Source organism: Phalacrocorax aristotelis, chromosome Z (genome assembly GCF_949628215.1).
Source record: "Phalacrocorax aristotelis chromosome Z, bGulAri2.1, whole genome shotgun sequence".
NCBI lineage: Eukaryota > Metazoa > Chordata > Aves > Suliformes > Phalacrocoracidae > Phalacrocorax > Phalacrocorax aristotelis.
In genome coordinates, this window is record NC_134311.1 from 46,198,225 (window position 1) to 46,224,131 (window position 25,907).

The 25,907-nt window shown below is 39.5% G+C and overlaps 1 protein-coding gene across 3 annotated transcripts in view; it reads left to right on the plus strand.

Annotated features, from left to right (window-relative positions):
* Positions 1-2,091: 2,091 nt before the first annotated feature.
* Positions 2,092-25,907, plus strand: part of BNC2 (basonuclin zinc finger protein 2) — a 333,471-nt gene continuing 309,655 nt past the window's right edge. Inside the window, exon 1 of one of the 3 annotated variants that reach the window (XM_075079226.1) lies at positions 2,092-2,156. In XM_075079226.1, the coding sequence (XP_074935327.1) occupies positions 2,145-2,156 (12 nt within the window). In that variant the 5' untranslated portion in view covers positions 2,092-2,144. Of the gene's footprint in view, positions 2,157-2,181; positions 3,237-3,541; positions 3,682-25,907 lie in introns of those variants that run through there. The other 2 variants (XM_075079227.1, XM_075079228.1) reach the window with 2 other exon arrangements.

Below are 25,907 nucleotides of genomic sequence, written 5' to 3' on the forward strand. Positions count from 1 at the left end.
AATACTTAAAATCTTTAAAAAGAAAGTAACTGGAAGCTATTAATGATTGTGTAACACTTATTAGGTTCTTTGTTTGAAATGATAGATCAGAATTTAGATAAAATTTTTTAGTGTGTGAAACAGGTTATTATCACTGTAACTTGGTTTAGTGAGTATAGGAATATCTCCTTCAAATGCCTAGCCTCAGCTAAAAAAAACAACAACTCACTTTTCAAAGTCACAAGGAAAGCTGGTTTTAAATTTAGTTGAATGGCTGTCTACCTACTATAAGGCTTTCCTTTCACAAAGCTGTGTTTATAGCCCTTGATTCACTTCTGTGAAACCGCACGTTAAAGATTAGCCTTGTAATGGGCATGGCATGTCTTTATTCTAGCAAGTGACCATCCCTTTTGCGAGTTAAGTTACAGCACTTCATTTAAGCTGCATCGAGCTTGCTTGGACCCTCCCTCCTTCGTGTGAGGAAGCATGCATGTGAGCTTGCCAAGGCTTTAACCACTAGGGGGCTGTGTGAACACAATTTTTTGGCAACTTCTTGGCCCTTCACTGGTTCAAAAGGGCAAATGCGTTTTTATGTACGTTAAAATGTGAATGAAATAATTAACTAGGTTTTTCTTATCTCTCCCTTTGACAGAAAGCGCATCAAATAATGGCTTAATTAGTCCTGTGATTTTTTTCAGTATGACCATAAATTACTTGATATCTTTGTTGGTCATAGTACTTGGTATAAAAAAACCCCAAAATCTTAAAAAATGCAAAATCCTTTTGAATCCTTGTCTGAGCCTGAAACATGCTCTCTACATCTCAAGGATTGCAACTAATCCTGATGAAGTGTGGGCACCACAAATCCTGTCCATAAGCCAGTATGTATTATGCCTAATGAAGGTATCTGACAAATACCCAGAAAAAAACAGAACAAAATTTCCAGAGAAACACAAATAACGTTGAGATATATCCAATCAGTTTTTGTGAAAGCCTGGCTTTGATACTAATATAGATCATTTACCTTTCCCTCTTCCCACAGACATAGGAAATGCACAAATAACAAAGACAGCAAAATCCACTAAAAAGCCTGGAAACTTGGTTATTGGGGACGTGCTGTTTGTTACATTAAAAGTTTGCTGTGGTTTTAGTCCACAGCAGATGCAGGAAGAATAATCAGTGCCAAGCAGCTACCTATTTCATATACTTGACACGTTTCCTCTCGATTCTTCTAAGTGCCAGCTGGGTCATCAAAGCGTCCAGTCATACCAAAAGGGAGAAGGAGGCAAAACATCCTAGTATTTGTATTTCATGTCACCTGAAAAGTTCTCCTCAAGTTCATTTTTTAAAGATCCAGTCCTAATCTCGTGTTTATACAGAGCATGAGGAAATGAGTCGATATTGACAGCAGTAGTGACCCTCAGCACCTTCACAGGCAGGACACGCGGGATGGACAGAAAGGTTCGGCTGTCAGTACTCGTAGATAAAGCACGATCGCTTTCTGTCATCTTCCCTTTGTCAGGCAACCCACCCGACGCACAAGGTATCTGCCACCCCCTCAACACCATGACCGCGGGGTGGGTGGGTGGGTGGGTGTGGGGGTGTGTGGGCGTGGGTGTGGGGGTGTGTGTGTGTGTGTGTTGAGGGAGAACGCTTTAAATCGCGTGCAAACAGGGGTGAAGAAAGACTTGGCTGGGGAAGGCGCCAAGAGGGGACCAACGGGTCCGCAACCGGGCAGAAAGGTTGCCACCGCGAAGCGGCAGCTAACGGCGTCACCCTGCCCGTCCCGTCCCGTCGGGCACAGCCCCGCGGCGGGCGGTGCATTTGGGGGCGCGGGAGAGCGCGGGACGGCCGTTCCCGCCCCCTTGCGCGCCTCCACAGGGCGCGCGCGGCGGCCGTTGTGTGCCTGCGCGCCCAGGGCCGCAGCGCCTGCGTTTCCCCAGCGTCGCCGGGGCAGGGTTTCACTCGGTTTGGCTCCGTGTCACACACAGATGTGACTCTTGTCTGTTCCCTGCAAACGTACAACCGTGACGGCTCACCTCCTCCCGCCTCCCTTCCCCCCCCCCAAAAAAAAAAACCAAACCACCCTTTTACAAAAATTTCTCCAGATCCCACACCGAGCAGCAGCAGCAGCAGCAGCAGCCGCCGCCGAGCTCCGGGAGCTGATGGAGCAATGGGTGGGAAGCGGGAATCCGGCACCACAAGCGAAAACTTTCCATCTGCCTAACTTCGTTTCCCTTCTAACGCTCTGCGCTCTCCCGCTCCGGCTGCTTACCCCCTCCTCTGGGCTACGCTTCATTTTCCGCCGTCTCTCTCCCCTTTCTCTGCCCTCCCTCCACCTTTCTCCTTGCCGCCTTCTCGCTCGCTCGCTTGCTCGCTCCAGCGGCGCCTGGAGCTGATAAGGAAGAGGAGAAGCAGCGGGAGAGACTGCAGCCGCTGCGGGGAGGAACCGGCCGGAGGAGTGGGAAGGGGGAAGAGGGGCGAGGGAGGCAGATTGGGGCAGCCAGCCTCGCGCCCCGCCGCGCCATCGGCCGCCCTCACCACAAAGTTGGCGGCGGCCGCTGGGCGTTTTTGACAGCTGGGCGCGGGCGGCCCCCGTCTGGCACAGAAAGTTCGGGGGGGGTGACGGGACACGAGGCAGAGCGGGTTACTTTTTTGCCGCCCCAGACTGCTCTTTCCCTTTGCCGCTGCCTCTCTGTGCCGCCCTTGCCCGAGAGCGTAGGGTTAGGAGGTAGCAGCGCCCCCGTCTCCGACCGGCTCGCAGCCTTCCCCCGCCGCCTCCCCTTCCCCAGCCAAACAACACAACAACAACAAACCAACCTGTGGAGGCTCTGACCCGAACCTGGGTCCCTCCTCCCATCACTTCCAGCTCTCCGCTGAAAACTCTTTTCTCTTTCTCTCCGCTGCTCGGGCTGAACTTTGGGGGCTGAAGTTTTGGAAGAGTTAGAGAGGGCCGCGAGGGGGGGGGAGACTGTCGCTACTGCTGCTGCGGCGTGTTTGGTTTTGGTTTTTTTTTTGGGGGAGGGGGTGTAGTATTTTTATTTTTTAAATTATTTTTTAGTTCAAATCATCTGAAGGTGTGAGGGTGGGAGGTGGCGTGGGGGGAGAGAAACGGAGAGGGGGGAAAGAAAGGAAGGGGGGGGAGAGAGAGAGAGAGAGTCGCTGAGAGCCCAGAGGCAAAACGAAGGGTGCAGGCACTGCCGCTGAGAGGAGATCGAGAGACAGGGGGTGCACTTGACAACCAGCATGCAGAGATGGTAAGAAGTTTCCAGCAGCCTTTCGTTTTCATTCTAGCCTTTACTTTGGTTTGATTTGATTAATAAATTGTGCAGTAACACAAGCAGCCCTGCTCGCTATCCGGTGTGTTTCAGCCTTCAAATAAACAAGCAGCCGGGCACAGGCGAAGGAGGAGGATAATAAATAAATAAATTAGCCCTGTGCTGCGTGGATTGGGGGAAAAATTACTAAGAGGCTGTGCTAAACTTTTAAGTGAGTTCGGGGGGTTGAAATGGGATGGCCACATGTTTTCTTACCGCCTCCTTCCCTCCACTAAAGATGAGGGGCTCGTGTAAAAAAAGCGCGTGCATATGGACGGAGGGAGAGTGAAGGTGGAGTGGGGTTGAATCGGACATACGGTGGTCTGATCTTTTTTGGACACTACCTTCTGCTCGGAAATGAGTAAGGTTTGCACGCAGTGAAAAGGTAAACTTTGAGAGCGGGGGAAGGAACTGTGTTTGCGTGTGAAACAACGCTTGAGGCAGGGAGGCAGAAGTGTAAATCCACCTTCCCTCCGTAACTCTTCTCTTTTTGTTGTGCATGTGCTTGCACTTTGCACCTCTCCAATCAGCGATTGTTAGCAGAACTTGCGGAGTTATGCTGATGCCCTAACTGTAAAAGGGAGGGGGGGAGCCCTAGAAAAACAACTTTGAGCAAGTTTTTGCTGCCTATTTCATACGCTGTGCAAATGCACGTCTCCTTTACAGCAGGGTTTTGCAAAGCAGGGTTTGGGCTTTCACGGCCTCTTAATTTAAAAATTTAAAATTGAAGTGACCGAGGACCTCATTTGACTGAGTCCGTTTGTCTGGGTTGTGATGTGAGGATAGGTTAAACTGCTGCGAAGAACAAGCACGTTTAAAGAGCCATGATTACAGTTAACATGCATAATGATAACTTCGTACTAACAACTGGACTGACCTCGGTCAGTGATGAACAGCAATCAGCCCATATTCAATGAAGTAGTATGTTTTCAATCGCTGTTTGACGACTGCCTTGCTTTCAGTCAGCTTTTGTCACCTCACTCCAGGGATGTTATTTATCTGTCTTGTCTGCCTTGAATATACATACCTGCATGCGCACACACACGTGTGTGTATATATGTGCATGTACATATGTACATTTATGTATGTACATACATGCATGTATGTATGTATTTGGACATGTGTATATATATACACACCAGTGAACCTATAGGTACAGTGTATATCTGTGTGGATGGAGAGCTTGAGATGGAGGGTTTGTGTGTTTCCCTTCTGTCCCTAACATAACATGTCTTGTTTTGGTGATCAAAGCCACAATTGGAGTGTAGGACATGCAACTGTCAAATGTAGGCAACAATAAAACAAAACAAACAAAAAACAAAACAAAAAAAGGGGGGGGGGAAAGCAGCGTGTGCCCAGGACTGTGGTTACAGTAACGCTGACAGAAATTAAAGTGGTTTTGAAAGCAGCATGCAATTTATGATGGTTCCCGTTTACCCTAGAGTCAAGCTGTTATAAAATTGATGCACAAAAGACATCATGTAATAATCTGGTGTACCCAGGATTAAAGTGGCAACGAGTGTCTTTTTGTGTGTGATTCTGACCAACAGTTAAAATGGTTTGAAGCTATTTTTAGGTAAGAAATCAAAGCAGGATATTACATATTTCTTTTCTTAACCTGTATGTGAGCCATGTATAGCAGTCATTGAAATATTTTTTAGTGGAAGTTTTTATTTCTCATTATCTTCCATTTCCCCTCTGTATTATAACCCATCTCCATAGATGAATTTTAAAATGGGGTAGCGTTTTTGTCATGGTTTTGGAGTACAAGTGTTCACAGTTTAATTACTGAGTTCATTTCATACAGCAGTATTTAATAAGCCTGATCAGCAGATCTGCACAAGAATACCAAGTTCCTGTAAAAATAAGTGGAACTTCCCTTGCCCTTAAAAATTGCAGGAATTTTTAATCTGAAATTTAATGTGGCATATGAGCTGTCTTATACAGTGTAGTTTCATTTTAAGCTGTCCGGTATTAATAAACCACCTACCTCTATGTATGTTGGGCTTTAAATTCCTAAAGCACGTGAATTTTAAAATTTCCTCACGAAATATTTCAAATGATGCGTCTTTATCCAGCTGGAGGAAAATCTAAATGTACATTATAAGCTAATTTGTTAATGAGCAAATTCTGAAAATCCTTATAAGACTTGGGATTGTGAAAGTGTTATTTAAGAACACATCTTACACATGTGACAGAAAAAACTCTGCCTTTGTACATTATTTTGTAGAAATACAGGGCTGTGACATTTTAGGGGAAAAAACTGAGCAGATCTGTGTCTTTAATCACTGCATTTATGTTATTGAGGCATTTGTGAAAGACGGTTATGTGGTTACATTAAACAAAGTAAAGGAACAGACAAAAGCAGAGATGACTATTGCTATATTAAAATGTAAGTGTTACAGTTTGAATTTTCTGGTGAGTTTTTGAGTTCAGTGCTTTACATAACATTTTGTCCTAATCTTGCTTGCTGTCAGAGATGTTTCATGGTTGTGCAATTGCTGCAGTCAAGAATGCCAATTTGCATTCCAGGAGTGTCATTTGATTACTTTTATCTGCACAGCTCGAAGACCAGCCCAGACCTCTCATTTCATCTTGCCATATCACGAGTCAGTACTGTGTCGTCTTTTCAAAAATCTGCCTGATTTAGACAAGAAAAAAAACTTTCATGTTGCAGCCGCAGTCCCCTGCTAACTTGTCAGCAGCAGGATATGATTCACTTGGGCCCAGAAGAATGGTACAGAGATGAGGGTTAGGCGGTTCAATAAGCCCACGGACAGGTAGTGTGTGACGTCCCAAGAGAGCTTAAGTTAATGAAGAACAGGTCTGCTTAGTTCTTCACACTCTGACCTGCTGCTGTCCCCACAGTTTTCTCATTTGATCTTTCCCAGCAAATTGATCTTTTCTAGTACTTTTTTGCCTTCCAAGTTAGTCCTTGTGGGACTGAAATTAGCAGAGCAACTTAAGTTGGATAATACAGCTGTTCTGAAAAGAAGAAATTGGACACTAGCTCATAAAGGGGGGAGGGGAAAGCAAGCTGGTCTTTCTGTTGTTACTGAGGGTTTTTTTAAAATTTTTCATAGTTTTATTTTAGAAAACTTCACAAGAGCTGTATTGCTTTGGAAGTTCGCTTTCTTTCTTATTTATAGTTGGTATGGATGGTCCATTGCACACTGCATTAAATGTGTATCATTTAAATAAAACAAACATGCTTGCAGCATAGACTGCAGGTTTGCTTTGGTATTTGTCAGCTGAACTTGCTTGTTAGAAATGATTTGCTAGTCTGTAATGAGGCTTTTACAGTTGTCGTAAGACATTTTAAATATCAATTGCACATGTCAACTACATTATTTATAGCCTGCTAAATAACTGTAATTCCATAGTATCCAATACTGAAATGCAGTGGAGATTAAACAATAATAGCCGTTACAAATGGTATGTGTAAATATTATGGTAGGTGAAAATACAGTCAGCAAATTACCACTGGCATTACTGGTTTTCTGGAAAAGCAGTGTATACAAACAAATTGGTTTCGAACTAAGATGCTCTACTTAAAATCTGGGTTCTAAAATGGTGCTATGGTATTAATCATTCTTCGTTACATTATTTTGCACTTAGTATTTAGAAAGTGGAGTTGGGGTATATTTGTGTGCATGTGTGCGTGTGTGTTTCAACACATACATGGCTGGGTTGTCAAACAATGTAAGATTTCAAACTAGGATTTGGTAAATAAAATGTAAGTTGGAAACGATTAAGAGGGTCTTCAGTATGCTGTGCAATAATAAGCCATATTTAACTTTCTGTATTTCATAGCAGATGTTCTAACGTATTATCCATGTCTTTTCAAGCTGTAGAATTGAAAGCACTGCTGAATAAAAACAAGAACTCTTATTATGTAAGGGAAATACTGCTCTTGCTGACTCTCAATATTGCTTTTGAAAATGGGAAGGTACTGTAAAGGGTCATGGGTCAGTTAAGCTCCTCTGCAGAGCTAGAGGGAGTTTCATGATTTTATAAGATATGCCATAGGTAGGAAAAAGGGGAAGAATATTCTGCATAAGGCAGGGCTGATTACTAACTTTTTCCAGACCAAAAGATCTAGAACTCGGACTTTGAAGGGGCTTTATTTGATGTTATGTATACATGTATGTCAGTGGGATTTGCAGCAGACTACAGATCTTGTCAATTTCAAGCAAAACAGGAATGACCAACAGCAAAGTAATTATATGAAAACAAGTCCAACTAAAACACCAGGTTTTATACGAAAACAAAATTTGTATTTTTCCCCTCAAAGGTGGGAGTTTCTGGGAGTGTCCATTTTTCCTTTTGCACATTGGACACTGTCACCAGAATTTGAAGTATTTTCTTCGCTGAATATTGTTTAATGAAAGAGTCCTGACTTTCAGTCTGCAGGTTTGCATGGGGCATTTTATTTAATGATTTAATTTGATCTAATGTCTACTACTAGTATGTGTTAGGGAAAAATGGTGCATGTCTGGAAACACAAAAAGTTCCCAATAAAATGCAAAACAAATAGAGTATATAAATGTCATTTTGGAAATGTGTATCACTTCCTAATTGAGCCAGGAATTTGTAGTTAATTTAGAGGAATAGCATTTAACATGGCTTAATAAAAAGCATCTGTTTAAACCTTGCATTCTGTGTCAGTTGCATCCCACCTAAATTCTGACATATTTGATCTAAAAACGCATTGATCATAATTGCTGCTTAATAGTTATATGGCAGCTTTTACAAGCATTACTTTGGACAAACTTATTTACCATTTAAGTAAATTATATAATCTACAGATAAACTACCAGATTTGTCTCCTTTATGTCTTGCACAGTAGTTCTCATTATGTGCTGTGCTAGTAAAAGCCTTTATTTGTTGATTGTTAGAATCTTAGTACACTCAGGAGTTCTGCTGCAATTTAATGTGGTTGTTCAAAGAGGTTCTCTCATTTTAGAATATTTCCATAGTACTCTCACCACATGTTATAAATATGTGTGTTTTGTACTCCAGATACATATGCAAATACTTTTTTTCTTATTCCAGGTAAATCAAGGTTTTTGAGAGAGAATTCTTTTCATCTGCAGCATCCACTTCAGTACTTCTCTCTTGAAATACTTTATGTAAAAACCCATAAATTCAGATAACTTAATCAGATTTCTTTCTGCTTTGTTACTTTAGAGAGTCCTTTCTGGTTTTGGTTTTTGGTGGGTTTTGGGTTTTTTTGGTGGGTTTTGGTTTGGTTGTTTGTTCCCCCCCCCCCCCCCCCCCCCCCCAAGGAGTTAAAATTTTCTACTATGTACTTAAATCAGATCTTTGTAGAAGATTGTAAGAAGCTTAAGAAGTTCTAAAAACATGCTGGGCATTGCAGTTATTTTTTAATTATGAAAACCAGAATGTTGATAATGCTGATTCGTAAATCACAAGCCAAAAGAAATCGAAAGGCCATAAGCCATCCACTAAAAAGTTTCTGAGTCACCATGGTCTGATGCACTGTCGGGAAGTTTAGCTATGTTTTTGCAGTGTATTACAATTGGTTATGTCTACAGTTCTGCTGCATTTGAAGCTAGGCCTTCAGCTATGGGAAGCATTTTAGACAGTATGTAAAGCATATTATGAACTGGTATCAGCTGTAAATGAAGCTGAGTGTATGTAGTATGTACAACACCCATCATGCTGTCAGCTGGGATCACACAGAATTAGTGTTGTGACTTTATCAGATTTGTCAAATATGTATTATTTTGAAACTTGTGATTTGTGCTTTTAGTCAATGCTTTTTAATGTTAAATACTAAGATGTAACAGCAAACAAAAAACATTTTTCCCTTTTTGTGACCTGATATTTGCCAAAGTGCTCCATGTGAAATTTCTTTTCAGTTTTTTTTTTTCTTCCAAAGCCAGGCATGTACCCAGACACAAAAGGCTCTGTGTATAGCAAGCTGTTTTAAATATTGTGACTCGAAGATGTGCTGTCCCTTCTCTGCTTGAGCCAAGGATCTCTGCTTAGTGTCTGTGGATTACCAAGCCCCTTCTTTATTGTACCTCTTGTCAGCTATTCCTATTCATTTAACCTTTCATTAGTGTCTGTGCAGCTTCACTGCCTGGAAAGGCAAGGAAAAACCTAAAGGCCTACTGTCACAGTTATTAGATTTCTCGGTTACATCCCAGCAACCATAAAGGAGTAAGAGTCAACACTATTGTCATGCATGCTGCTATCCTGGGGTGCAACTCTTCTGTGCATGTCAAGGACATGTGCCACATGTTGATAATGCATCCCAGGGATAAATGCACAGCAAAACCAAGGCTGGCAGTAATGAGCTTTGTAGGAGTTACTGCAAAGACAAACAGTTGTGAAGGAATTCTGCTTAAAACGCCAAAGAGATGGACTTGCATTAAGTGTTCCCAAGGATTGATTGTGAGGTACTTGTCAATCATGTTAGTTTCATTTAAGTGCCATTTACAATGGAAAAAATGTTTTCTATGACTAAGAAATGTATTGCTTTTCCTTTTTTAAGCTGTCAGGATGAAGTGTACTTTAAGTAGTCCTCAATAATACACCTTATGACTATTTTTTCTGTTTACTCATTTTTGGATCAAAACCTGCAAATCTTCCAAACTACTTGAAAATATTCCTGTTAGCAAAGGTTCAGATTCACTCTCGGTGTTGTAAAAGCGTTGACATAGTCTTGTCAGAGGCATAGATTTGGCTGAGAATATCTATGTGCATCTAAGTAGTTTCTTCTACATTTGCCACTGAAAGAGGTGAAATTATTAGTTACAACACTGCTTCCTCATTCTGCCAAAGCACATCTTCCATTTAGTCTTCTTAGTTTTGCTTCTAAAGTTCCTATGAAGCCCATCTTACCTACCCTATTAACCAAATCCAGCTGAACTCTAAGCTCTCAGTTTTTACAATAGTAAAAAATACATGCTTATTCCTGACCTCTGTAGAGTTGACCTTTTAGAATGTATCTTAATTACATTTTTATCATAATATGATACATAACTTCATGTGACTTTTGTAAGGATATTTTGGTCAAAGCAAAATGAGACCTACAGACTTACAGTTAAATTATAATTGAATAACTCCCCTTAGTTCTGTGTAAGGTATAAGGGTCTAATGTTGATCCTATTCATAGGAGGGTTGAAAACATGAGTAAAGTCACTGAAATCAGTGGAGTTAAAGCTATGTTAAACTGTTGAATAAAATCTAGTCACCTGCTTTGCACTTTCTACATGGCATGCTAAGAGGATTTTAAAGGTGATAAATCTAGCGGCTATAGGAAAATTCTTAGAACTCTGTTGTTTCAGATGCACTGTTTAGATTGACATCTTCAAAAAGTGTGAGTGGTCATCATTTATTAATAGGAATTCTGGGCTTTTTAGTTTTTCTTTACGTTTCTGATATGAAAGAAGTGAAGTGTGACTGCACCTTTTGCTTTATTTCAGAACATGGAAGCCAAAGTGACCAGCGTTACAGTAGTTCATTGTAGGAACAAGTGCCTCCAAAGAAAATTGTGTTTGAGAGAAAATTCAGCAAAAATGATCTTTTTATTTCTCTTGTTCAAACACTGGAAACATCTGTAATGCTGATACTGAACTCCACTTTCCTCAAATTAAAAGAGACACTGTTATATTTTGTGATTTGAATTAGGCAAATATTTAAATGGAACAAGATCTTCAGACATGAGCTGGAACAACTGTAGTAGTGCCTACTTAGTTTAAAACATCCTTTCATTACTAGACTGATATTAGCTTTGATGAATCTAAAGCTTACTACGTGGTTTCCAAATCAAAGATGAAAGGGCCAGTTAGGAATCAAATAAATTTTCCTGTTGAAATGTAGCATTTGACATTTAGAAAGATGTGCTCAGCATGATGAACTGCTTCTCTTTACTGCATCTAGCCTGGTGATTTTTGCAGTAAAACTACTTCGAAATTGAATTGAGGTATAATAAATTTAAGGTAAATTAATTTGGAAGTTCTGATTAGTGCCATTTCTGAACTAAGGGAAATATTTCCCTAAAGCACTTTTTTCCCCTTCATTGTTAATACATGCCAATTTTCATTGCTAAGTAATTACTTCTGTAGTTGTTTTGATAGACTCTTGCTGGTCTAACTGCATTGGCTTTGTTGTGGCAGTGTGCCAGTTTTATTAAGAAAGGATTTTTTATTCACCTCACTGTGAAGTTACCAGTATATTCCAATCAAATGGACATATACCCCATCTGTATGTCTGAACAGTTATTATTATGTAGAGTCGTTTGTAGCTTACAGTACAGTTGAGCAGTGGTTTTATACTGATCTGATGCCAATTATATGTTTGTAAAAGGTTACTGATAATACTTAACTTTCCCAAATGAGATTCTGTACAGAATCGTAGAGAGCATCATGGAAAATGTTTTGCTGTTCTGCTGAAGATGCTAAGAATTAGTAAAAATCAGAAAATATTAGTTAAGTAATAGTGAAAACTTACAGCTTTCTTCTGTGCTAGGCCATGACCATATTTCAGTTAGCAGCTGTATTTTGAGTTGGCTTTTGAAGATACCTTTTTTCTGGTGTCCCATACGATACACCTGATCAAAACGGATGACACTATAAGCCAGTTGACTATGTGATAGTATAAGTAATGTGAAGAGGCTGAGGAATTTATGTTCTTCAGTACACAAACTGGCATTAAGAATTTCTTCATACTTTAGTGCAAATATTAAAAAGCAATGCGTGAAATTGCATAAGTTATGTAGCTAAAGGCTTCTAAGGGAATTTAAGTCTAAGCTGATATAATTCATGTGGTAAGACAGTAGGAAAGTTAAATATGAACAGGAAGCAACAGCAGATTAGTAATGTGTGATTTAAAGTTTTCTAATCCTTTACTTAAACTGTTCTTTTTTAACTTTAACCTTCAGAATGTAAGTTACCATCTTCTCTATTTCCTCTTATCCACATGTAACTTGTACTACTTTGCATATCAGTGGTGAATCTAATTTATCAGCTGGTATGTTTAAATGATTTGTGATATCAAATGATTATTCCATAAGGAAGAAGCTCTTCAGTTGCTGAGAGGACACTCAGAGAGGATGCAGATATGCATCACTTTTTGTTGCTTTTTGGCATGCTGTGGCAGTATGAGGACAGCAAGGATGGGAGTGAGCTGTTTGATTCTTCATGGGTTGTCTCCGGGGCCAAGAAGCTCTTCGCCATCTCCTGCTAATTGATAGCTTTCATGAACATGCTAATAGTAGTCTATTGAATAAAAATAAGAGGAAGAAGTCTCTATGATGCTGGCGGTGGCAGGGAAGGAGGTGGGTGAGGCTGATAGTGTAATGTTGAAAGAGCTTGAACAGGCTTATATCTCTAGTCACTATAGCAGCAGGACAAAAGGCTTGCCTCTTTCCTACTCTGCGCACCTTTCCTGTCTCTCATGTTACCTTACCTGTGTGTGGAATTTCATAGTCCCTTTCCTGTCAAATGGTTCACAGGTGTAGGCAGTATGGTGGGATGAGTTTTGCATGATGTGTGAGTTGTTTGCAGCAGTCACTGGGCTATACAGGGGATTTGTGAGCATGTTAGATAAACCTGCAGAACATACAGGCAGTTACTGTTGTCCCACTGTCAAACACTGAGGGTCAAAAAAATCGCTCATCTGATGCAGTTGTTGCCAGACCTATGAAGAAGCTAATCACAGTAGACTGAACAGTTGCAAGAAAGAAACTCGCCAAGTGGTGAAGTCAAGAGAACTGCTCTTATCGTCTCCTTTATGGATTTAGCCTCAAGGATATGACGTGTTACAACTATTCACCTTCAGACTTCACTTTTAAATGTAATTGGTTTTCAGGATTGTTTTTGCTCTTGTGGTGATAAGTTTATAACAAAGCAACACAAATTTAGCCTCATAACAAGCAATATATGCACGTTCCTTTTGTTTTACATATTGCAAGAATTATTTTTAAAAATATATCAGTGGCATGTATGGAAAGATAAACTACAGATGTAGTGTAAGAAAAAACTTTTAGAAATTCTGCTGCAGCCTTCCAGTGTGGGGGTTGTATGTATGTATATATACAATATATTATGGTTTATACATACACAATATGTATGTCTTTATAAATGCATTAACATAAAAGCATAATATAAACAGATATACATACACCCACATACATAATACACACATAGTACATAAATAGGTATAAATGCATATTTTTATGTATAAATATATATATTAAAAGTAAAATAAATAAATTTAAATACCTTAAATACATTAAAACATTAAAAAAAAGGTATGTATGTATAAAGGTTTTTCCAGACAGGCATTTTTATTACCAGGAAGACTTTTGGGGCAGTTCTGGTTCTTAAGTGGAAGAAGTAAGGCATTGATAAATCCTAAAAGGTGTCTGTGAAAATTACTGCACTGCTAGAAGGGAAACCAAATATTGTACCTCCCTTTAATCTTAAGGGAATTATTTTAGAAAATATTGGTTTCTGTTTGGAGTTTTGTATTTATTTTATCTTTGTTGTTCTTCAGCTTGCTTATGTGTTCTGTATATTATAAATCCTCTTTCTCAACATTCTCATACAATCCACTGTGTTTTGTTTGAGAAGGATATGACCTTATTTTGTGATTTGAATATGTTCACATAAGCATTACTTAAACCAAAGCCAGTATTGTGAACCTGTGTCTTATATTACAGTAGTGATAATGAGACCTGCTAACAACCAGACCTCTGATAGCTCTTTAACTGTGGTAACTAAAGATGACCATGCCGGGTCTTGTTGATAATTTCCCTGGAAAAGCAGTGTATAATTGGATTTGTAGAAAAATCCCTGCATTTTCTCCTATATTAGGGATCTCCTCTTCTTTAAGAAGTCTGATGACTGCCATTTATGATGACAATTTGCATGAACGGCATGACACTATGCCTTTTGTCATACATTATAACAGAGTGACGAAAAATGGGCTGGCATTTCATTGGCTTGCAAAAGAGGATCTTCAATCCATTTATTTTGGGTTCTATTGCTGTTAAAATGTACATTGAAGTATACTGTGATTATATTATGGGAATGTTTTCGCAGTGTGCATGCTTAGTTATTTATCATTTTTACAGAAAGTATTTCGGTATTTTCTGTGAAAAGTTTCAGAACTGAAAGTTTTATGAACCTGCTGTTCCTAGTAAGATTGTCTTGGGAAAATAACTCCTTATAACCGAGGCTACTCATAAAATAATAGGAAATACTGGGTGTTGGCAAAATGTGGTGCCAGGGTGGGAAAAAGCATAGAAAAAGTTCATAAATTAGTAAAGGTTAATGGAAGCTCAGCTGAAATTAAGTCATGTTACTTAGCAGATAAGTTCTTTTACTACCATTCATGTAATTGCAGTGCTGCCAGTCACTGAGATAGGTATGCAGAATAGCTGCGTCCCGTGTGAACAGACACAGGTGCTGTTTAACTTAGTTTCAGGAAAGGTAGAGGTTGGTGCATTTGAGGCATTAGATTGCATCATTGGAAGTACTGGGTGTTTTGCTGGGGGTTTGTACTGTACTCATTGCTGGCCTTTGGTACTTAAAAATCTCTTAGTTAACTAGGGTATTCAAATTTCATCCCAGGATGTCAAGAAAATGTGATATAAACATGAATCATAGGCCAAAGCAAGATAGCATTCTAGGACATTTCTCAAATAGAAATATGGGATATATGTGGCAGCAGGATTGAGTGAACAAACTTCATTTGGAGCTTATTTAGAATGAGCCGATGGAACAGATCTTCTCTCATCAAAGTAGTCAGTAGCAGATCTCACACTCACCTCAAAAAAACTTTGGACTTTTTAAGGTCCCAATTCTTCTGAGTATACCTATCAAAGATCGTTGCTGCAAATCAACCCTTTAGGAGGAATTCATAGCTTGTCAGCTAATTTGCACTCTCCTGATCATATGTAGTTTACTTCACTTTCAGTGTTGACAAAGCTAGCTCACATGTGCAAGCTGATCGACACACTGTAAATCTGTGTCCTGATCACCTATGGTTACTTCTTTGTGTAGTTGTTTTCTAATAGTTCACGGGTCTTTTGCCTTTGGCTTTCAGGAGCTTGATATCCAGTCATAATTACCAGAGCAGGAAAATGGTGGGGTAATGGTATTAACACTTTGCTCTGAAGGGATCATGGCAACTTGAATCATGGCATACATTCAAGATTTTTTTTAATATGTTATGCTAAAGACAGACACTCCATGAATAGTATCTGAGTCACCATGCTAGTTATCCAAAACCTCATAGAACTGAGGAAAAAAACATTGTCTGGAGAAGTCCATCCATCTTTCCAGAGTAGCAACTTGTAAGAACTGAATGAGGGGGGCAGTTTTATTATAAGTGATAGTTCAGAGTTAAAAAAAACACAACACCATTGAATACGTATCAGTAAATGTGTGGTCTGTATAATATTATCTTCTGTAGCATGTAGTCATATGATGATTGTGAAGGATGGAAATCTGGGTAATAATGTAATTCTGTGGTATACTGTAATGTTCTCAAAATACAAGTCTGTCTTAAATAGAGCAGAATCTATGGATAAATTTGATCTGGTTGATCAGGGCAATGCATATGTAGAGCTCTGTATCATTACTATTTGTTCTGAGGGATATTGTAACTGCAGTGCACTAAATTGTAGTATCTTCGTATTTACTCATGCTAGCGTTACACTATTACTTATTCACGGCACCTGAAATGCACCAGTGCCTTTCGGATGCAGGATCAATACCCACAAAGTATGCAAGATGAAGTCTTCTCTTCAGGTGAAGCTGGTTTTCTAAATGTATTGTTGTGTTTGTGAGACAGAGAACTAGGGGTGTAGTTTCTGAGGCAGGCACAATTTAGACAAGGCTAGCATAGGCTGATATTTTTGAGGTGTATTCAGCTGCTGTCAACTTTGTTTCTTTCTTTCCCAAGATTAGGTTATTTTTCTTCCTGCTATGTTCATGGACTAAACTAATGCTGAATGTGGCCCTCCCAGCCTCTACTAAGGTTGTTAAGCAGAGTGCTTCTGGAGTGATGTTGTAGTTACTGGTTTTAACTGAGGAAGACTTAAGTGGTTTAATCATAAGTGCCATGTTAGCCCTGTTGCTGCAGTTGTTATCATCGAACACTTAACTCTTTCAGCTTAAAAGGGAATAGGCATCTAGTGCTGTGAGTTCTTCATGGGAAGCCCTGTGTTTGAAAATTTTATTTATTCCCTCATACAGACATAGTGTATGACATCACAGACACACTCTTTCCAAGTATTTGGCAAGGGCTATGTTTTTTGTTAAGTGTCTGAAGGAGGAAAAAGAGGGTTATTGTCAGGTTTTGCCTAGATGGGACATGGTACATGCTGACGGAAGAAATATTTCTGCCAATGGTGCTACATCATCTCTTAGTAACTTTAGCTAAGTTGATGGAGTAGCATTACCATACTAATTTTGGAAAGGCAATGTATATTTTTTCTTTTAATTTTGTCTAAGAGTGTGAAATTAAAGAAGTTATGCTATTAACTTGCATAAGATAGGTACCAAATTGAAGTATCTGGTTTGTTTGTGTGTCAAGAATATGTAAGCTGTTTTCTAAACACTTGTAAAACATAAAAAAATGCTACTGTGTCTTATGCAAATATTAGGTTCATGAATTCATCCTGGAAAAGCCTATTAATTATGATCATTTTAAATTAAGGTGTACTTTCGAAGTTAGCTACCCCACAAATTTATGTACTTACAATTTCATTTACAGAGATAGGTTCAGTGTTTCCTGATGCAGAAAACTGTGATCACAGGACTTCCTGTTGAAAAAATTACATTAAAATTGCTTCTTCGTGGGGAAGATGGCAGAGCAAGGAGACCCTTTCAAACATCTGAGAAAGCTTATTTAAACTAGCTGAAGTCTAATTCTTTCTGTAGAATGAAACAAGACATCCATAAGGTTAATCCTTATGGCCATTCCCATTATATCTCATTTGGTGTCTTGTTGGTTTCTGAAATAAAAACGTTTAGCAACTAGATACCTCATTGAGCTGCTTAGAGTTCACTTATTCTGAATTTATTCATAAAGGTCCTTCCAGGGGATATTGGTTGAAGGCATGTTGATGATACGTCTTTGAAACTAATGTTCTTTGTTTTTTTCTAATGCCAAGATAAGAACTACTTGTATAATCCTTGCCTAATTTATTTTAGAATTGATAGAATTTGGTGTTTTATCCCAGATTTAAGATCCCATGCCCACAGTCTTTAAAGAAATCTTCTTTGATTTATATAAATGTTTTGTCATAATGTAATCTTTAGGGAAGAATTACACCCTTTCACTAAAAGAAAAGAAACTATTCAAAGGATTGAGTTTCTTTTTCTTAATTTGTAATATAGCCCATTTTGGTGCTGCAGGGCAATATTTTTTTCTCTCCAGCTTATGAAGGGTGTTTCAGCTGAATATGCTCATACCTTTAAAAATCATTTGGTGTGAGAACTTTTTCAGTTAGAGCGTGTTTTTTTTTTTCTATAATACAGTATACCCTGCCTTTGAGCTTTCAATTTAAGTCTTCTGTCATATACTGCCAAAAAGTTTGTTCAGAGCTCTGTCTGTGTTGAAACATGTATGCCTGTCCCAGTGTCATAACTAATTATATACCTTGTATGCTTGCTTCTAGTAATTGGAAAGTAGACCTACCGCAGGATAAGTTTTAGTATTAGATTGTATCTTGGGGACATGTTACAGAAATCAAGTTTCCACCAAGCAGCAACTTGAATTTGTAAACAGATATTACTATTTTAAGTGCAACATCTCATGGTTGTTTCTTGACATCTGTATGTGTTTGTTTTAAACTTGGGGAGAGGGTATTTCTGAACTGTACCTCTGCATGCGTAGTAATTATATACTTAACCTACTTCTCTTCAGCCACAGTATTCTGAAGTGTCTGTTGTCTCCACTTGAAATGAAGGCTTCTTGTTGCCATACTTTCTGCAAATATTGTTTGGTAGTTCAAAACTTCCCAAAAATGTGTCTGTGCACAGTGCCTGGCTAAGTTCTGCTTGGCTGCAATGCTGTTTTCAGTTCCTTACTTTAACAAAAGAAAAAAAAAAAAGAGAGAGAGACTGACATTTTGATCAGGGGAAAAAAGCATAAAAGGGTTATAGTGAAAAGCAACACTCTCTTCATCTTTTTCTTTGCAGCATCCTTCGCTTGTATTTTGTAAGTGTGTGTATACATACGTACATGAGTGTTTGTGTGTCTATAAATTTTCCTAGATACATGCAGAAAGAGAGAAGAAGTCGTGTGGTTATGTGTAAAGTTTTACTTTGCGTGCTCACAGCTAGCCTAGCAAACAATGACTTATATGCACCAGCATGTATAAAATATGTACTCCTTGTCCATGCCTGCTGAATGAACACTTTGCCAGTCTTAAGTCTCAGAGCTTCACGTCTTGTCGCAATTAAAGTCTTAGGACTGAGCATTTAATGCTAACGATAGATTACAGTATTGTCAGGATTTTGTTCTGATTTTGGTCTTTGTTGAATTACAAGACCATATTTTTATGGGAGTTGCATGCCTACTTGCTATTGTGCATTAAAAACTTGTTACTTTCATAGATTAGGTATCATTGTTTTACTAAAACTACAACAGCAGTGTTTGGATTTCTCCTAAAAACATATTGAATTTTTTTGATAAAATAGAAAAGTGAGGGATATATTTAAGATAATGGTGATAGTTTTACAGGAAAATATAATTTTTTATTTGTTTGATAAGGAAATAAGTGCTTGTCTCTCATTATGTGAAAGTTTAGGTATTTTTTTCTGTTCTAATTAAAGATAACTTGCTGATTATCTAAGTTTCTGTGTTATCTGTTAGTTTCTGTGTCCAGAAAGCAGCATTGTCAAATGAGTTTGTTACTTCGTGGCATCTTCAAAAATAATGTGTGTTAAATCACTTACTTTGAAAGTTTTTGACAACGAAATGTATTTTTTAAGCAGTGCCAGTGTCTTGTCAGGCAGTTTTATCTTCCACTTTCCTCTCTACAACAGGCTTTTCTTAGAAAGTTTGGGGGAGGAGAAGACTGTATCAGTCTGACCAGGGAAAGTATAATGTCATCCCACATTCCAGTTTTATATGTTTTGAGAACTGAGTTAATACTGCTTGCTAAGAAAGATGAGTGTACTGCATGTAAGATCTTTAAGTGACTTTTGAACTTCAGTTTTCATTTTCAAAGATATGCAAAAATTTAGTATCCTAATTTCTTTAGAAAAATAAAGGATTATTTACCAATACAAAAAAGCACACTTTATGTACAGGGTTTTTTTTAAAGAGTTACCTTGTTTGAACTTAAGCCATTTTATTCTCTTTCTTTGTCTTCTGTTTTTACATCTCTCCACTCACACATGGATTTGAAACACTTAACAGGAAAGTAAGCCAGCTATTCCAGTGATGCAAAAACTGGAGATAGAGTTGTCTGAGAAACACGCACATCTTACTCAGCCACTGGGGAAGAAAGTAGGCTGGGTATTTTTCTATACCACAGTCTGATGAATTTGTCTTCTGTATCTGTTTTTCATTCTTCCCCTCATTGATATGGGTTTTTTTTCCCCGTTGTTTGCTGTAAAGTAAGAAGACGGTTTTATCCCTATCTTTCTGTTGCTTTGGATGTGACTGTTTCAGCCTTCTTTCAAGCCAGATGAGATATTTATGGTTTTCTGCTTCTCCCTAAGCTTCTGACTTTTAAGTCCATCTTTCCTCTGGTTTACAGAGCAGTAGCAGAGAGGCTGACATGAGACTTTTCACTTCTGGTCACAGAAATCTTAGTTGTCAATGAAAACAAAACTACAAGCAGTAGCAGAGGGCCATGGAGCTATCAGTCCAAAGGGTCAAATAGATTCTGCATTGGTTCCACTCACTTTGTGTGTGAGAGGCTTGCCGTGCCACAAGGACTAAAATTTGAAGTACAAGCTCCAGATTTCTAAAAGTTAATGATCCTTGCCTGAAGACAATTCCTATGTGCCCACATAATGAGAGAGGTCTTCAAGTCCTGGCAATAAGTGTATATCAAGGTTTCTGTATAGAGAATGAGAATGTAAGTTGATCAGTCCCATAAAAGAGGATGAGACAGTTAATAGCATTATTGATAAAGTAAATGTCATTTGACAATAACGGAAAGCATTGTATCAGTAAACTAATTGCTAGTTGACAGGAATATAAAACTATTAAACTGTCTAAAATAAGTAGAGAAGTGCTGTCTGAAATAAAAATTACTTTTCTTCCGTGTAAATACACATGTGGCAGCAGAAGAAAGTTTCATCTGGTGGTGTTCTCTGTAACATGGAGCTGAAAATAATACCAGATTTATTTTGTCATTGTTCATGCGGTAGACCTTACCACTGTTATGGTACTCAAATGTTTAGATAATAAAACCAAAGAGTTGATAATATCCACGATTGCGATAAAAAATAAAAAGTTTTTCCTTCTTTTAGCTAATGCAATGATAATTAGCAAGCAGCACAGTACTTATCATTTCTTCTGCAGTACCTTTTCTTAGGGGAGAGTGAGGCAAGATCCTCTGTGGAAGACAGAACTCAGTTTAATTTGCACAAGTAGCTTGATTTTGAGGTAAGCACGGCTGCTTACGGCTTGGACAAGTGCACTCTGCACTGGCTTAAAAACTGGCTGGAAGGCCGAGCCCAGAGAGTGGTGGTGAATGGAGTAAAATCCAGTTGGCAGCCGGTTATAAGTGGTGTTCACCAGGGCTCAGTGTTGGGGCCGGTCCTGTTCAATATCTTCATTGATGATCTGGATGAGGGGATGGAGTGCACCCTCAGTAAGTTTGCAGATGACACCAAGCTTGGTGGAAGTGTTGGTCTGCTGGAGGGCAGGAAGGCCCTACAGAGGGACCTGGACAGGCTGGATCGATGGGCTGGAGCCAACGGGATGAGATTCAACATGGCTAAGTGCCGGGTCCTGCACTTGGGTCACAACAACCCCACGCAACGCTACAGGCTTGGGGAGGAGTGGCTGGAGAGCTGCCTGGCGGAAAAGGACTTGGGGCTATTGGTTGACAGACGCCTTAACATGAGCCGGCAGTGTGCTCAGGTGGCCAAGAAGGCCAATGGCATCCTGGCTTGTATCAGGAATAGTGTGGCCAGCAGGAGTAGGGAAGTGATCATGTCCCTGTACTTGACACTGGTGAGGCCAAACCTTGAATACTGTGTTTAGTTTTGGGCCCCTCACTACAAGAAGGCCATTTGGTTTCTGGAGCATGTCTAAAGAAGGGCAATGAAGTTGGTGAAGGGTCTGGAGAGTAGGTGTTATGAGGAGCAGCTGAGGGAGCTGGGGTTGTTTAGCCTGGAGAAGAGGAGGCTGGGGGGAGACCTTATCGCTCTCTATAACTACCTGAAAGGAGGTTGTAGCGAGGTGGGGGTTGGACTCTTCTCCCTAGTGACAAGCGATAGGACGAGAGGAAATGGCCTCAAGCTGCGCCAGGGGAAGTTTAGGTTGGATATTTGGAAAAACTTCTTCACCGAAAGGGTTGTCAGGCATTGGAACAGGCTGCCCAGACAGGTGGTTGAGTCTCCATCCCTGGAGGTATTTAAAAGAAGGGTAGATGTGGTGCTTGAGGATATGGTTTAGTGGTGGACTTGGCAGTGATAGGTTAGGGGTTGGACTCGATAATCTTAAGAATCTTTTCCAACCTTAACGATTCTATGATTCTATGTGTAAACAATGTAGAAATGGATTCAACTGTGAGAAATGGGATTGACTTCTGAGTTGTGGCCATATTCCATTACTTAGTTTTGGAATTATAAGCTCAAAAGGACCAGAGGAGGTTTTGCAGCACTGGTATCATTAATATGGTACAAACAAAGAATACAGATGTGTTTTACCAGTATTATTCTGTCTGCTGCTGGTTTCTTTCTGTCATCGGCTGTCTCAGTTTTAAGCTTCCAAACAAATTCTGACACACACAAACTACTCATATGTGTCACCACCCTTTTTAAAAGTAACTTGTAATACCTTACATTTTACACCCTTCACTGATTCAATTTTTAAAGCAAGTTTATTATAGTTTTTTGTATGTTTTATAGCATACACAAAAAAGTAGCAAAACACTGAAACATCCTATTTGGTTACATCTTACTTAGCATTGTGTATTTACTGTGTATAAATACCAGAGCATATAATATCTGTACATGAAAAAAACTGTATGGAAAAACTCAAAGACCTGTGTGTATGGCAGTGCTGTTGTCTTTTGCCAGTATGCAACATATTACTGAGTTATATCTCTTGGGAAGACAGAGAGCTTTTTTAAGCTCCATGAAGTTGAATGACTTTTGTTGTGTAAAAATCCCTAAAAACAAAATCCCATCAAACCAGACCCCCAGCATCTGGTTTTCATCTGCTCTGATTGTATCAAGAGGAAACAATCCCATATAGATGAAAAGTTGTATTCACCATGAGTTAGGTCTCTAGTGTGTTTGCAAGGGTTGAAAGAGCCACTATCCAGAACTTCGAGGAACACTTGTCAGACACGTTTACTGAATGTAACTTTTTTTTGTTTTCTAGTGTCACATTTGTATTTCCCTCATTTTTCAAGAGCTTTGTTGAAGCTAAAAGGGTAGTTTTTTATCCAGAATCATGCACATGGCAGTTATGCTTTTGTAAAGGTAAAGTGCTGTATGTTATTTCATGCATATCAGTACCATCAGTATCGAATCGGTAGTCTCTCAAGGGGAGAGTGTGGGTCTGATCGTCTCCATTTATACTTGTTCCCCTTTCCCATTCCCACAAATGCCTGCCAGACCTATGATACAGTAACAAAAATTCAGTTGTGAACAGACTGAGAAGCATGATTGGTGCTGTCTGGACTGGAAAGGAAGGATTCCAGAAGCATGATAGATGGTAAGATGAAGCCCTTCCCCAGTGCAAAATGAAGTCCGTGCCTAATTTGAAGATAACAAAACATCTGGCTCTCTGAGTGATCAGACTTACTCTGAAGATCTGCGGAGAACTACGATATGTCTTGTTCATATTTAGTATTTTGGAGTGCTTGAACTCCAGCTGTGTCCCCTCTGATAAATGATGAGCTGTGAGAGAGAGATGAGCAAACTTCAGGTGTCTGTAAGCAAGAGGCAGCAGGAACAAACCAAATTAGTGACATGAAACATCTAATGGATTTATTTTAAATAAAAAGTGCTTCCCTGAAGCCTTGATATTTGTATCAGTGGGAAATGAACCATAGTAAGTTCAACAGGTGCAGGCAGGAGCAAGTGTCTTCACTGGTTTCAGTAAAAGAATAGAGTTCAAATCAGACTGAATTAAACCCAAAGCAGTCTAACAACTAATAATTCAGCAGCCCCTTACACTGCACCTAAATCAATGTAAAATACTGTAAAATACAGTATTGTTGCAGATTTTGTGTCAGTGCATTAATATGAATACTGATTTGTCTCCCTGACTTCAGTAAAGATTTATATCTGTCCTGGAACTTTCCCAAGCCATGCCCTGTTATGAGGCACCTTCTTACAACTTGCGTCTGCTTTTTGTGATTTATGATCCTCTGCTTTCAGTAATAGCCATGCTTGATCTGGACATGTTGACTTTTTCTCAGAAGATGTCAATCAGATGAATATGACTGGTTGAATTGAATCCCATGTGGAAAAAGCAGGACTTCTAGCACACAGATTTATAAGATGTAACCAGCTTCCCAGTTGGTCTAACTGACTTCATTGTGAGAATGCAGACTCTTACCGGCTAAGGCTGTGGCTTCCATACATGAAAATGTTTCCTTCACCAGATGGAGTCTTAGTTAGAAGCATTTGCGTTGTCTTGAGCCCCTCTGCATGCTCCAGTGCTTCTTCTGAACTCTTAATTAAAGTAGGTGGTTCATTTAAAGCATGATTTCTCTTACTCCACTGTCCTAACTAAACTTTGAATCAACCAGTCCTTATGTTTGTTTTGAGTAGTAAATGTATGCATACCAAAACTGGACAGAGGAAAAAAAAGTAGGTTATCCACACCACAGAATGTGTGGGTCTGAAAGTTACTTAGAAACATTTGTTCATATTAATCCTACTTCACTCAGTGAAAGAAATGATTACAGATAATGACTGTGCTGGATACAGAGAAATGCTAGTCAACAATATAACCTAGATAGATGGGTCATGTGAATTGTTTATGAAGGACTAAATAGCCCAATTGCAAAATGATATCTTGCACTTCCCTTGTCCTGTGTTTAGTCTATGAGATGGTTATTATATTTGTTCATGTGATGAGTTAACATTGTCTAAGGGCCAAACTCCCATCCAGCTGCTCACTTTACTCTTTCACTCCTAACTCCTCTGCTCACCCCAGGCAGTGTAGGGGGATGTGTAATGAGATGCTTGTGGACGGTCCATAACAGCTCCTTTCTTCCTCATACTTTTTCCCTGCTCCATCATGGATCCTTCTATGGGCTGCAGACCTTCAGAAAAAATCTGCTCCAGGTTGGGCTCTCCATGGGCCACAGTTCCTTCAAGGAATATCCACCTGCTCTGGTGTGGGGTCCTCCACAGGCTGCAGTGTGGACATCTGTTCTAGCATGTTTCTCTCTGTGGGCTGCAGAAGCTTCTGGCGCCTGGAGCACCTCCTCTACCTCTTCCTCTGACTTTGGTGTTAACACTGCTTTTTCTTACTCTTTTTCCCCTTCCCTTCCCTCTGTTCAGTGTGTTTTGCCCTTTCCTAAATATGTTTTCCCTGAGGAACCACCATCTTGGCTGAGGGGCTCAGCTGTGTCCTGCAGTGGGTCCACTGGAGCCAGCTATGTCCAGCATGGAGTATCCCCTGTCCTCTCCTGACAGAGACCACTCCTGCAGCTCACATGTTGCCCACACCTTGACACCTACATCAGCACAGTTAAATAAGGCAATATGACAGTACTTTGCTTCAAATTAAGATTTGTTAAATTTTTACTTTTGCATTATGCTTATTTTTAGGACTGAGAGTTTATGAACTGTTACTGTTTTGTGATGGTGGTGTGTATGGTTTGTTTGGGGCTTTTTTGCCCAACTTCTGAGTCATTCCATAACTTACGTGACTTATAGATTGCTTGCCCACGCCAATTAATATAGAGGGAATCTAATTTGTTCCACAGGAAAAGTGTATTTTTTTGTTCTGTAACCATTTTGATATTAGGATATGTGTGCAGCCAGGCACGTGTGTAAGCAGCAAGGTTTGTGGAGGTATGGTTTGCAACAATACAAGTCCTCACTTAGGACTTGGCTTAGTCAATCATTGGAGTAGACACTCCAAGCATAAGCATAGTCTCATTCCTACCATCCATAACAATTCTTTGATTATGAGCAGCAGGAATATTTGGAGTAACTTAAGAGTATTTTAACTATTGTACTGAATGTAGGTCCTAAATGAAGAAAAAGACCATGCTTTGAATCCAGTACTCCTGATTATACGAAAAATGATGTGGATCATTCTTATCTTACGGAATATAGGAATATAGTGCTGGCGCCTGTCAAGGGCCTTAAGGTTTTGTTACCAAAATTATAATTTAACATTAAACAAACTAGGCTAAGAATCTCATAAGACAGATACTTCTTTTTGTTCATGTTGAGTTAGGTA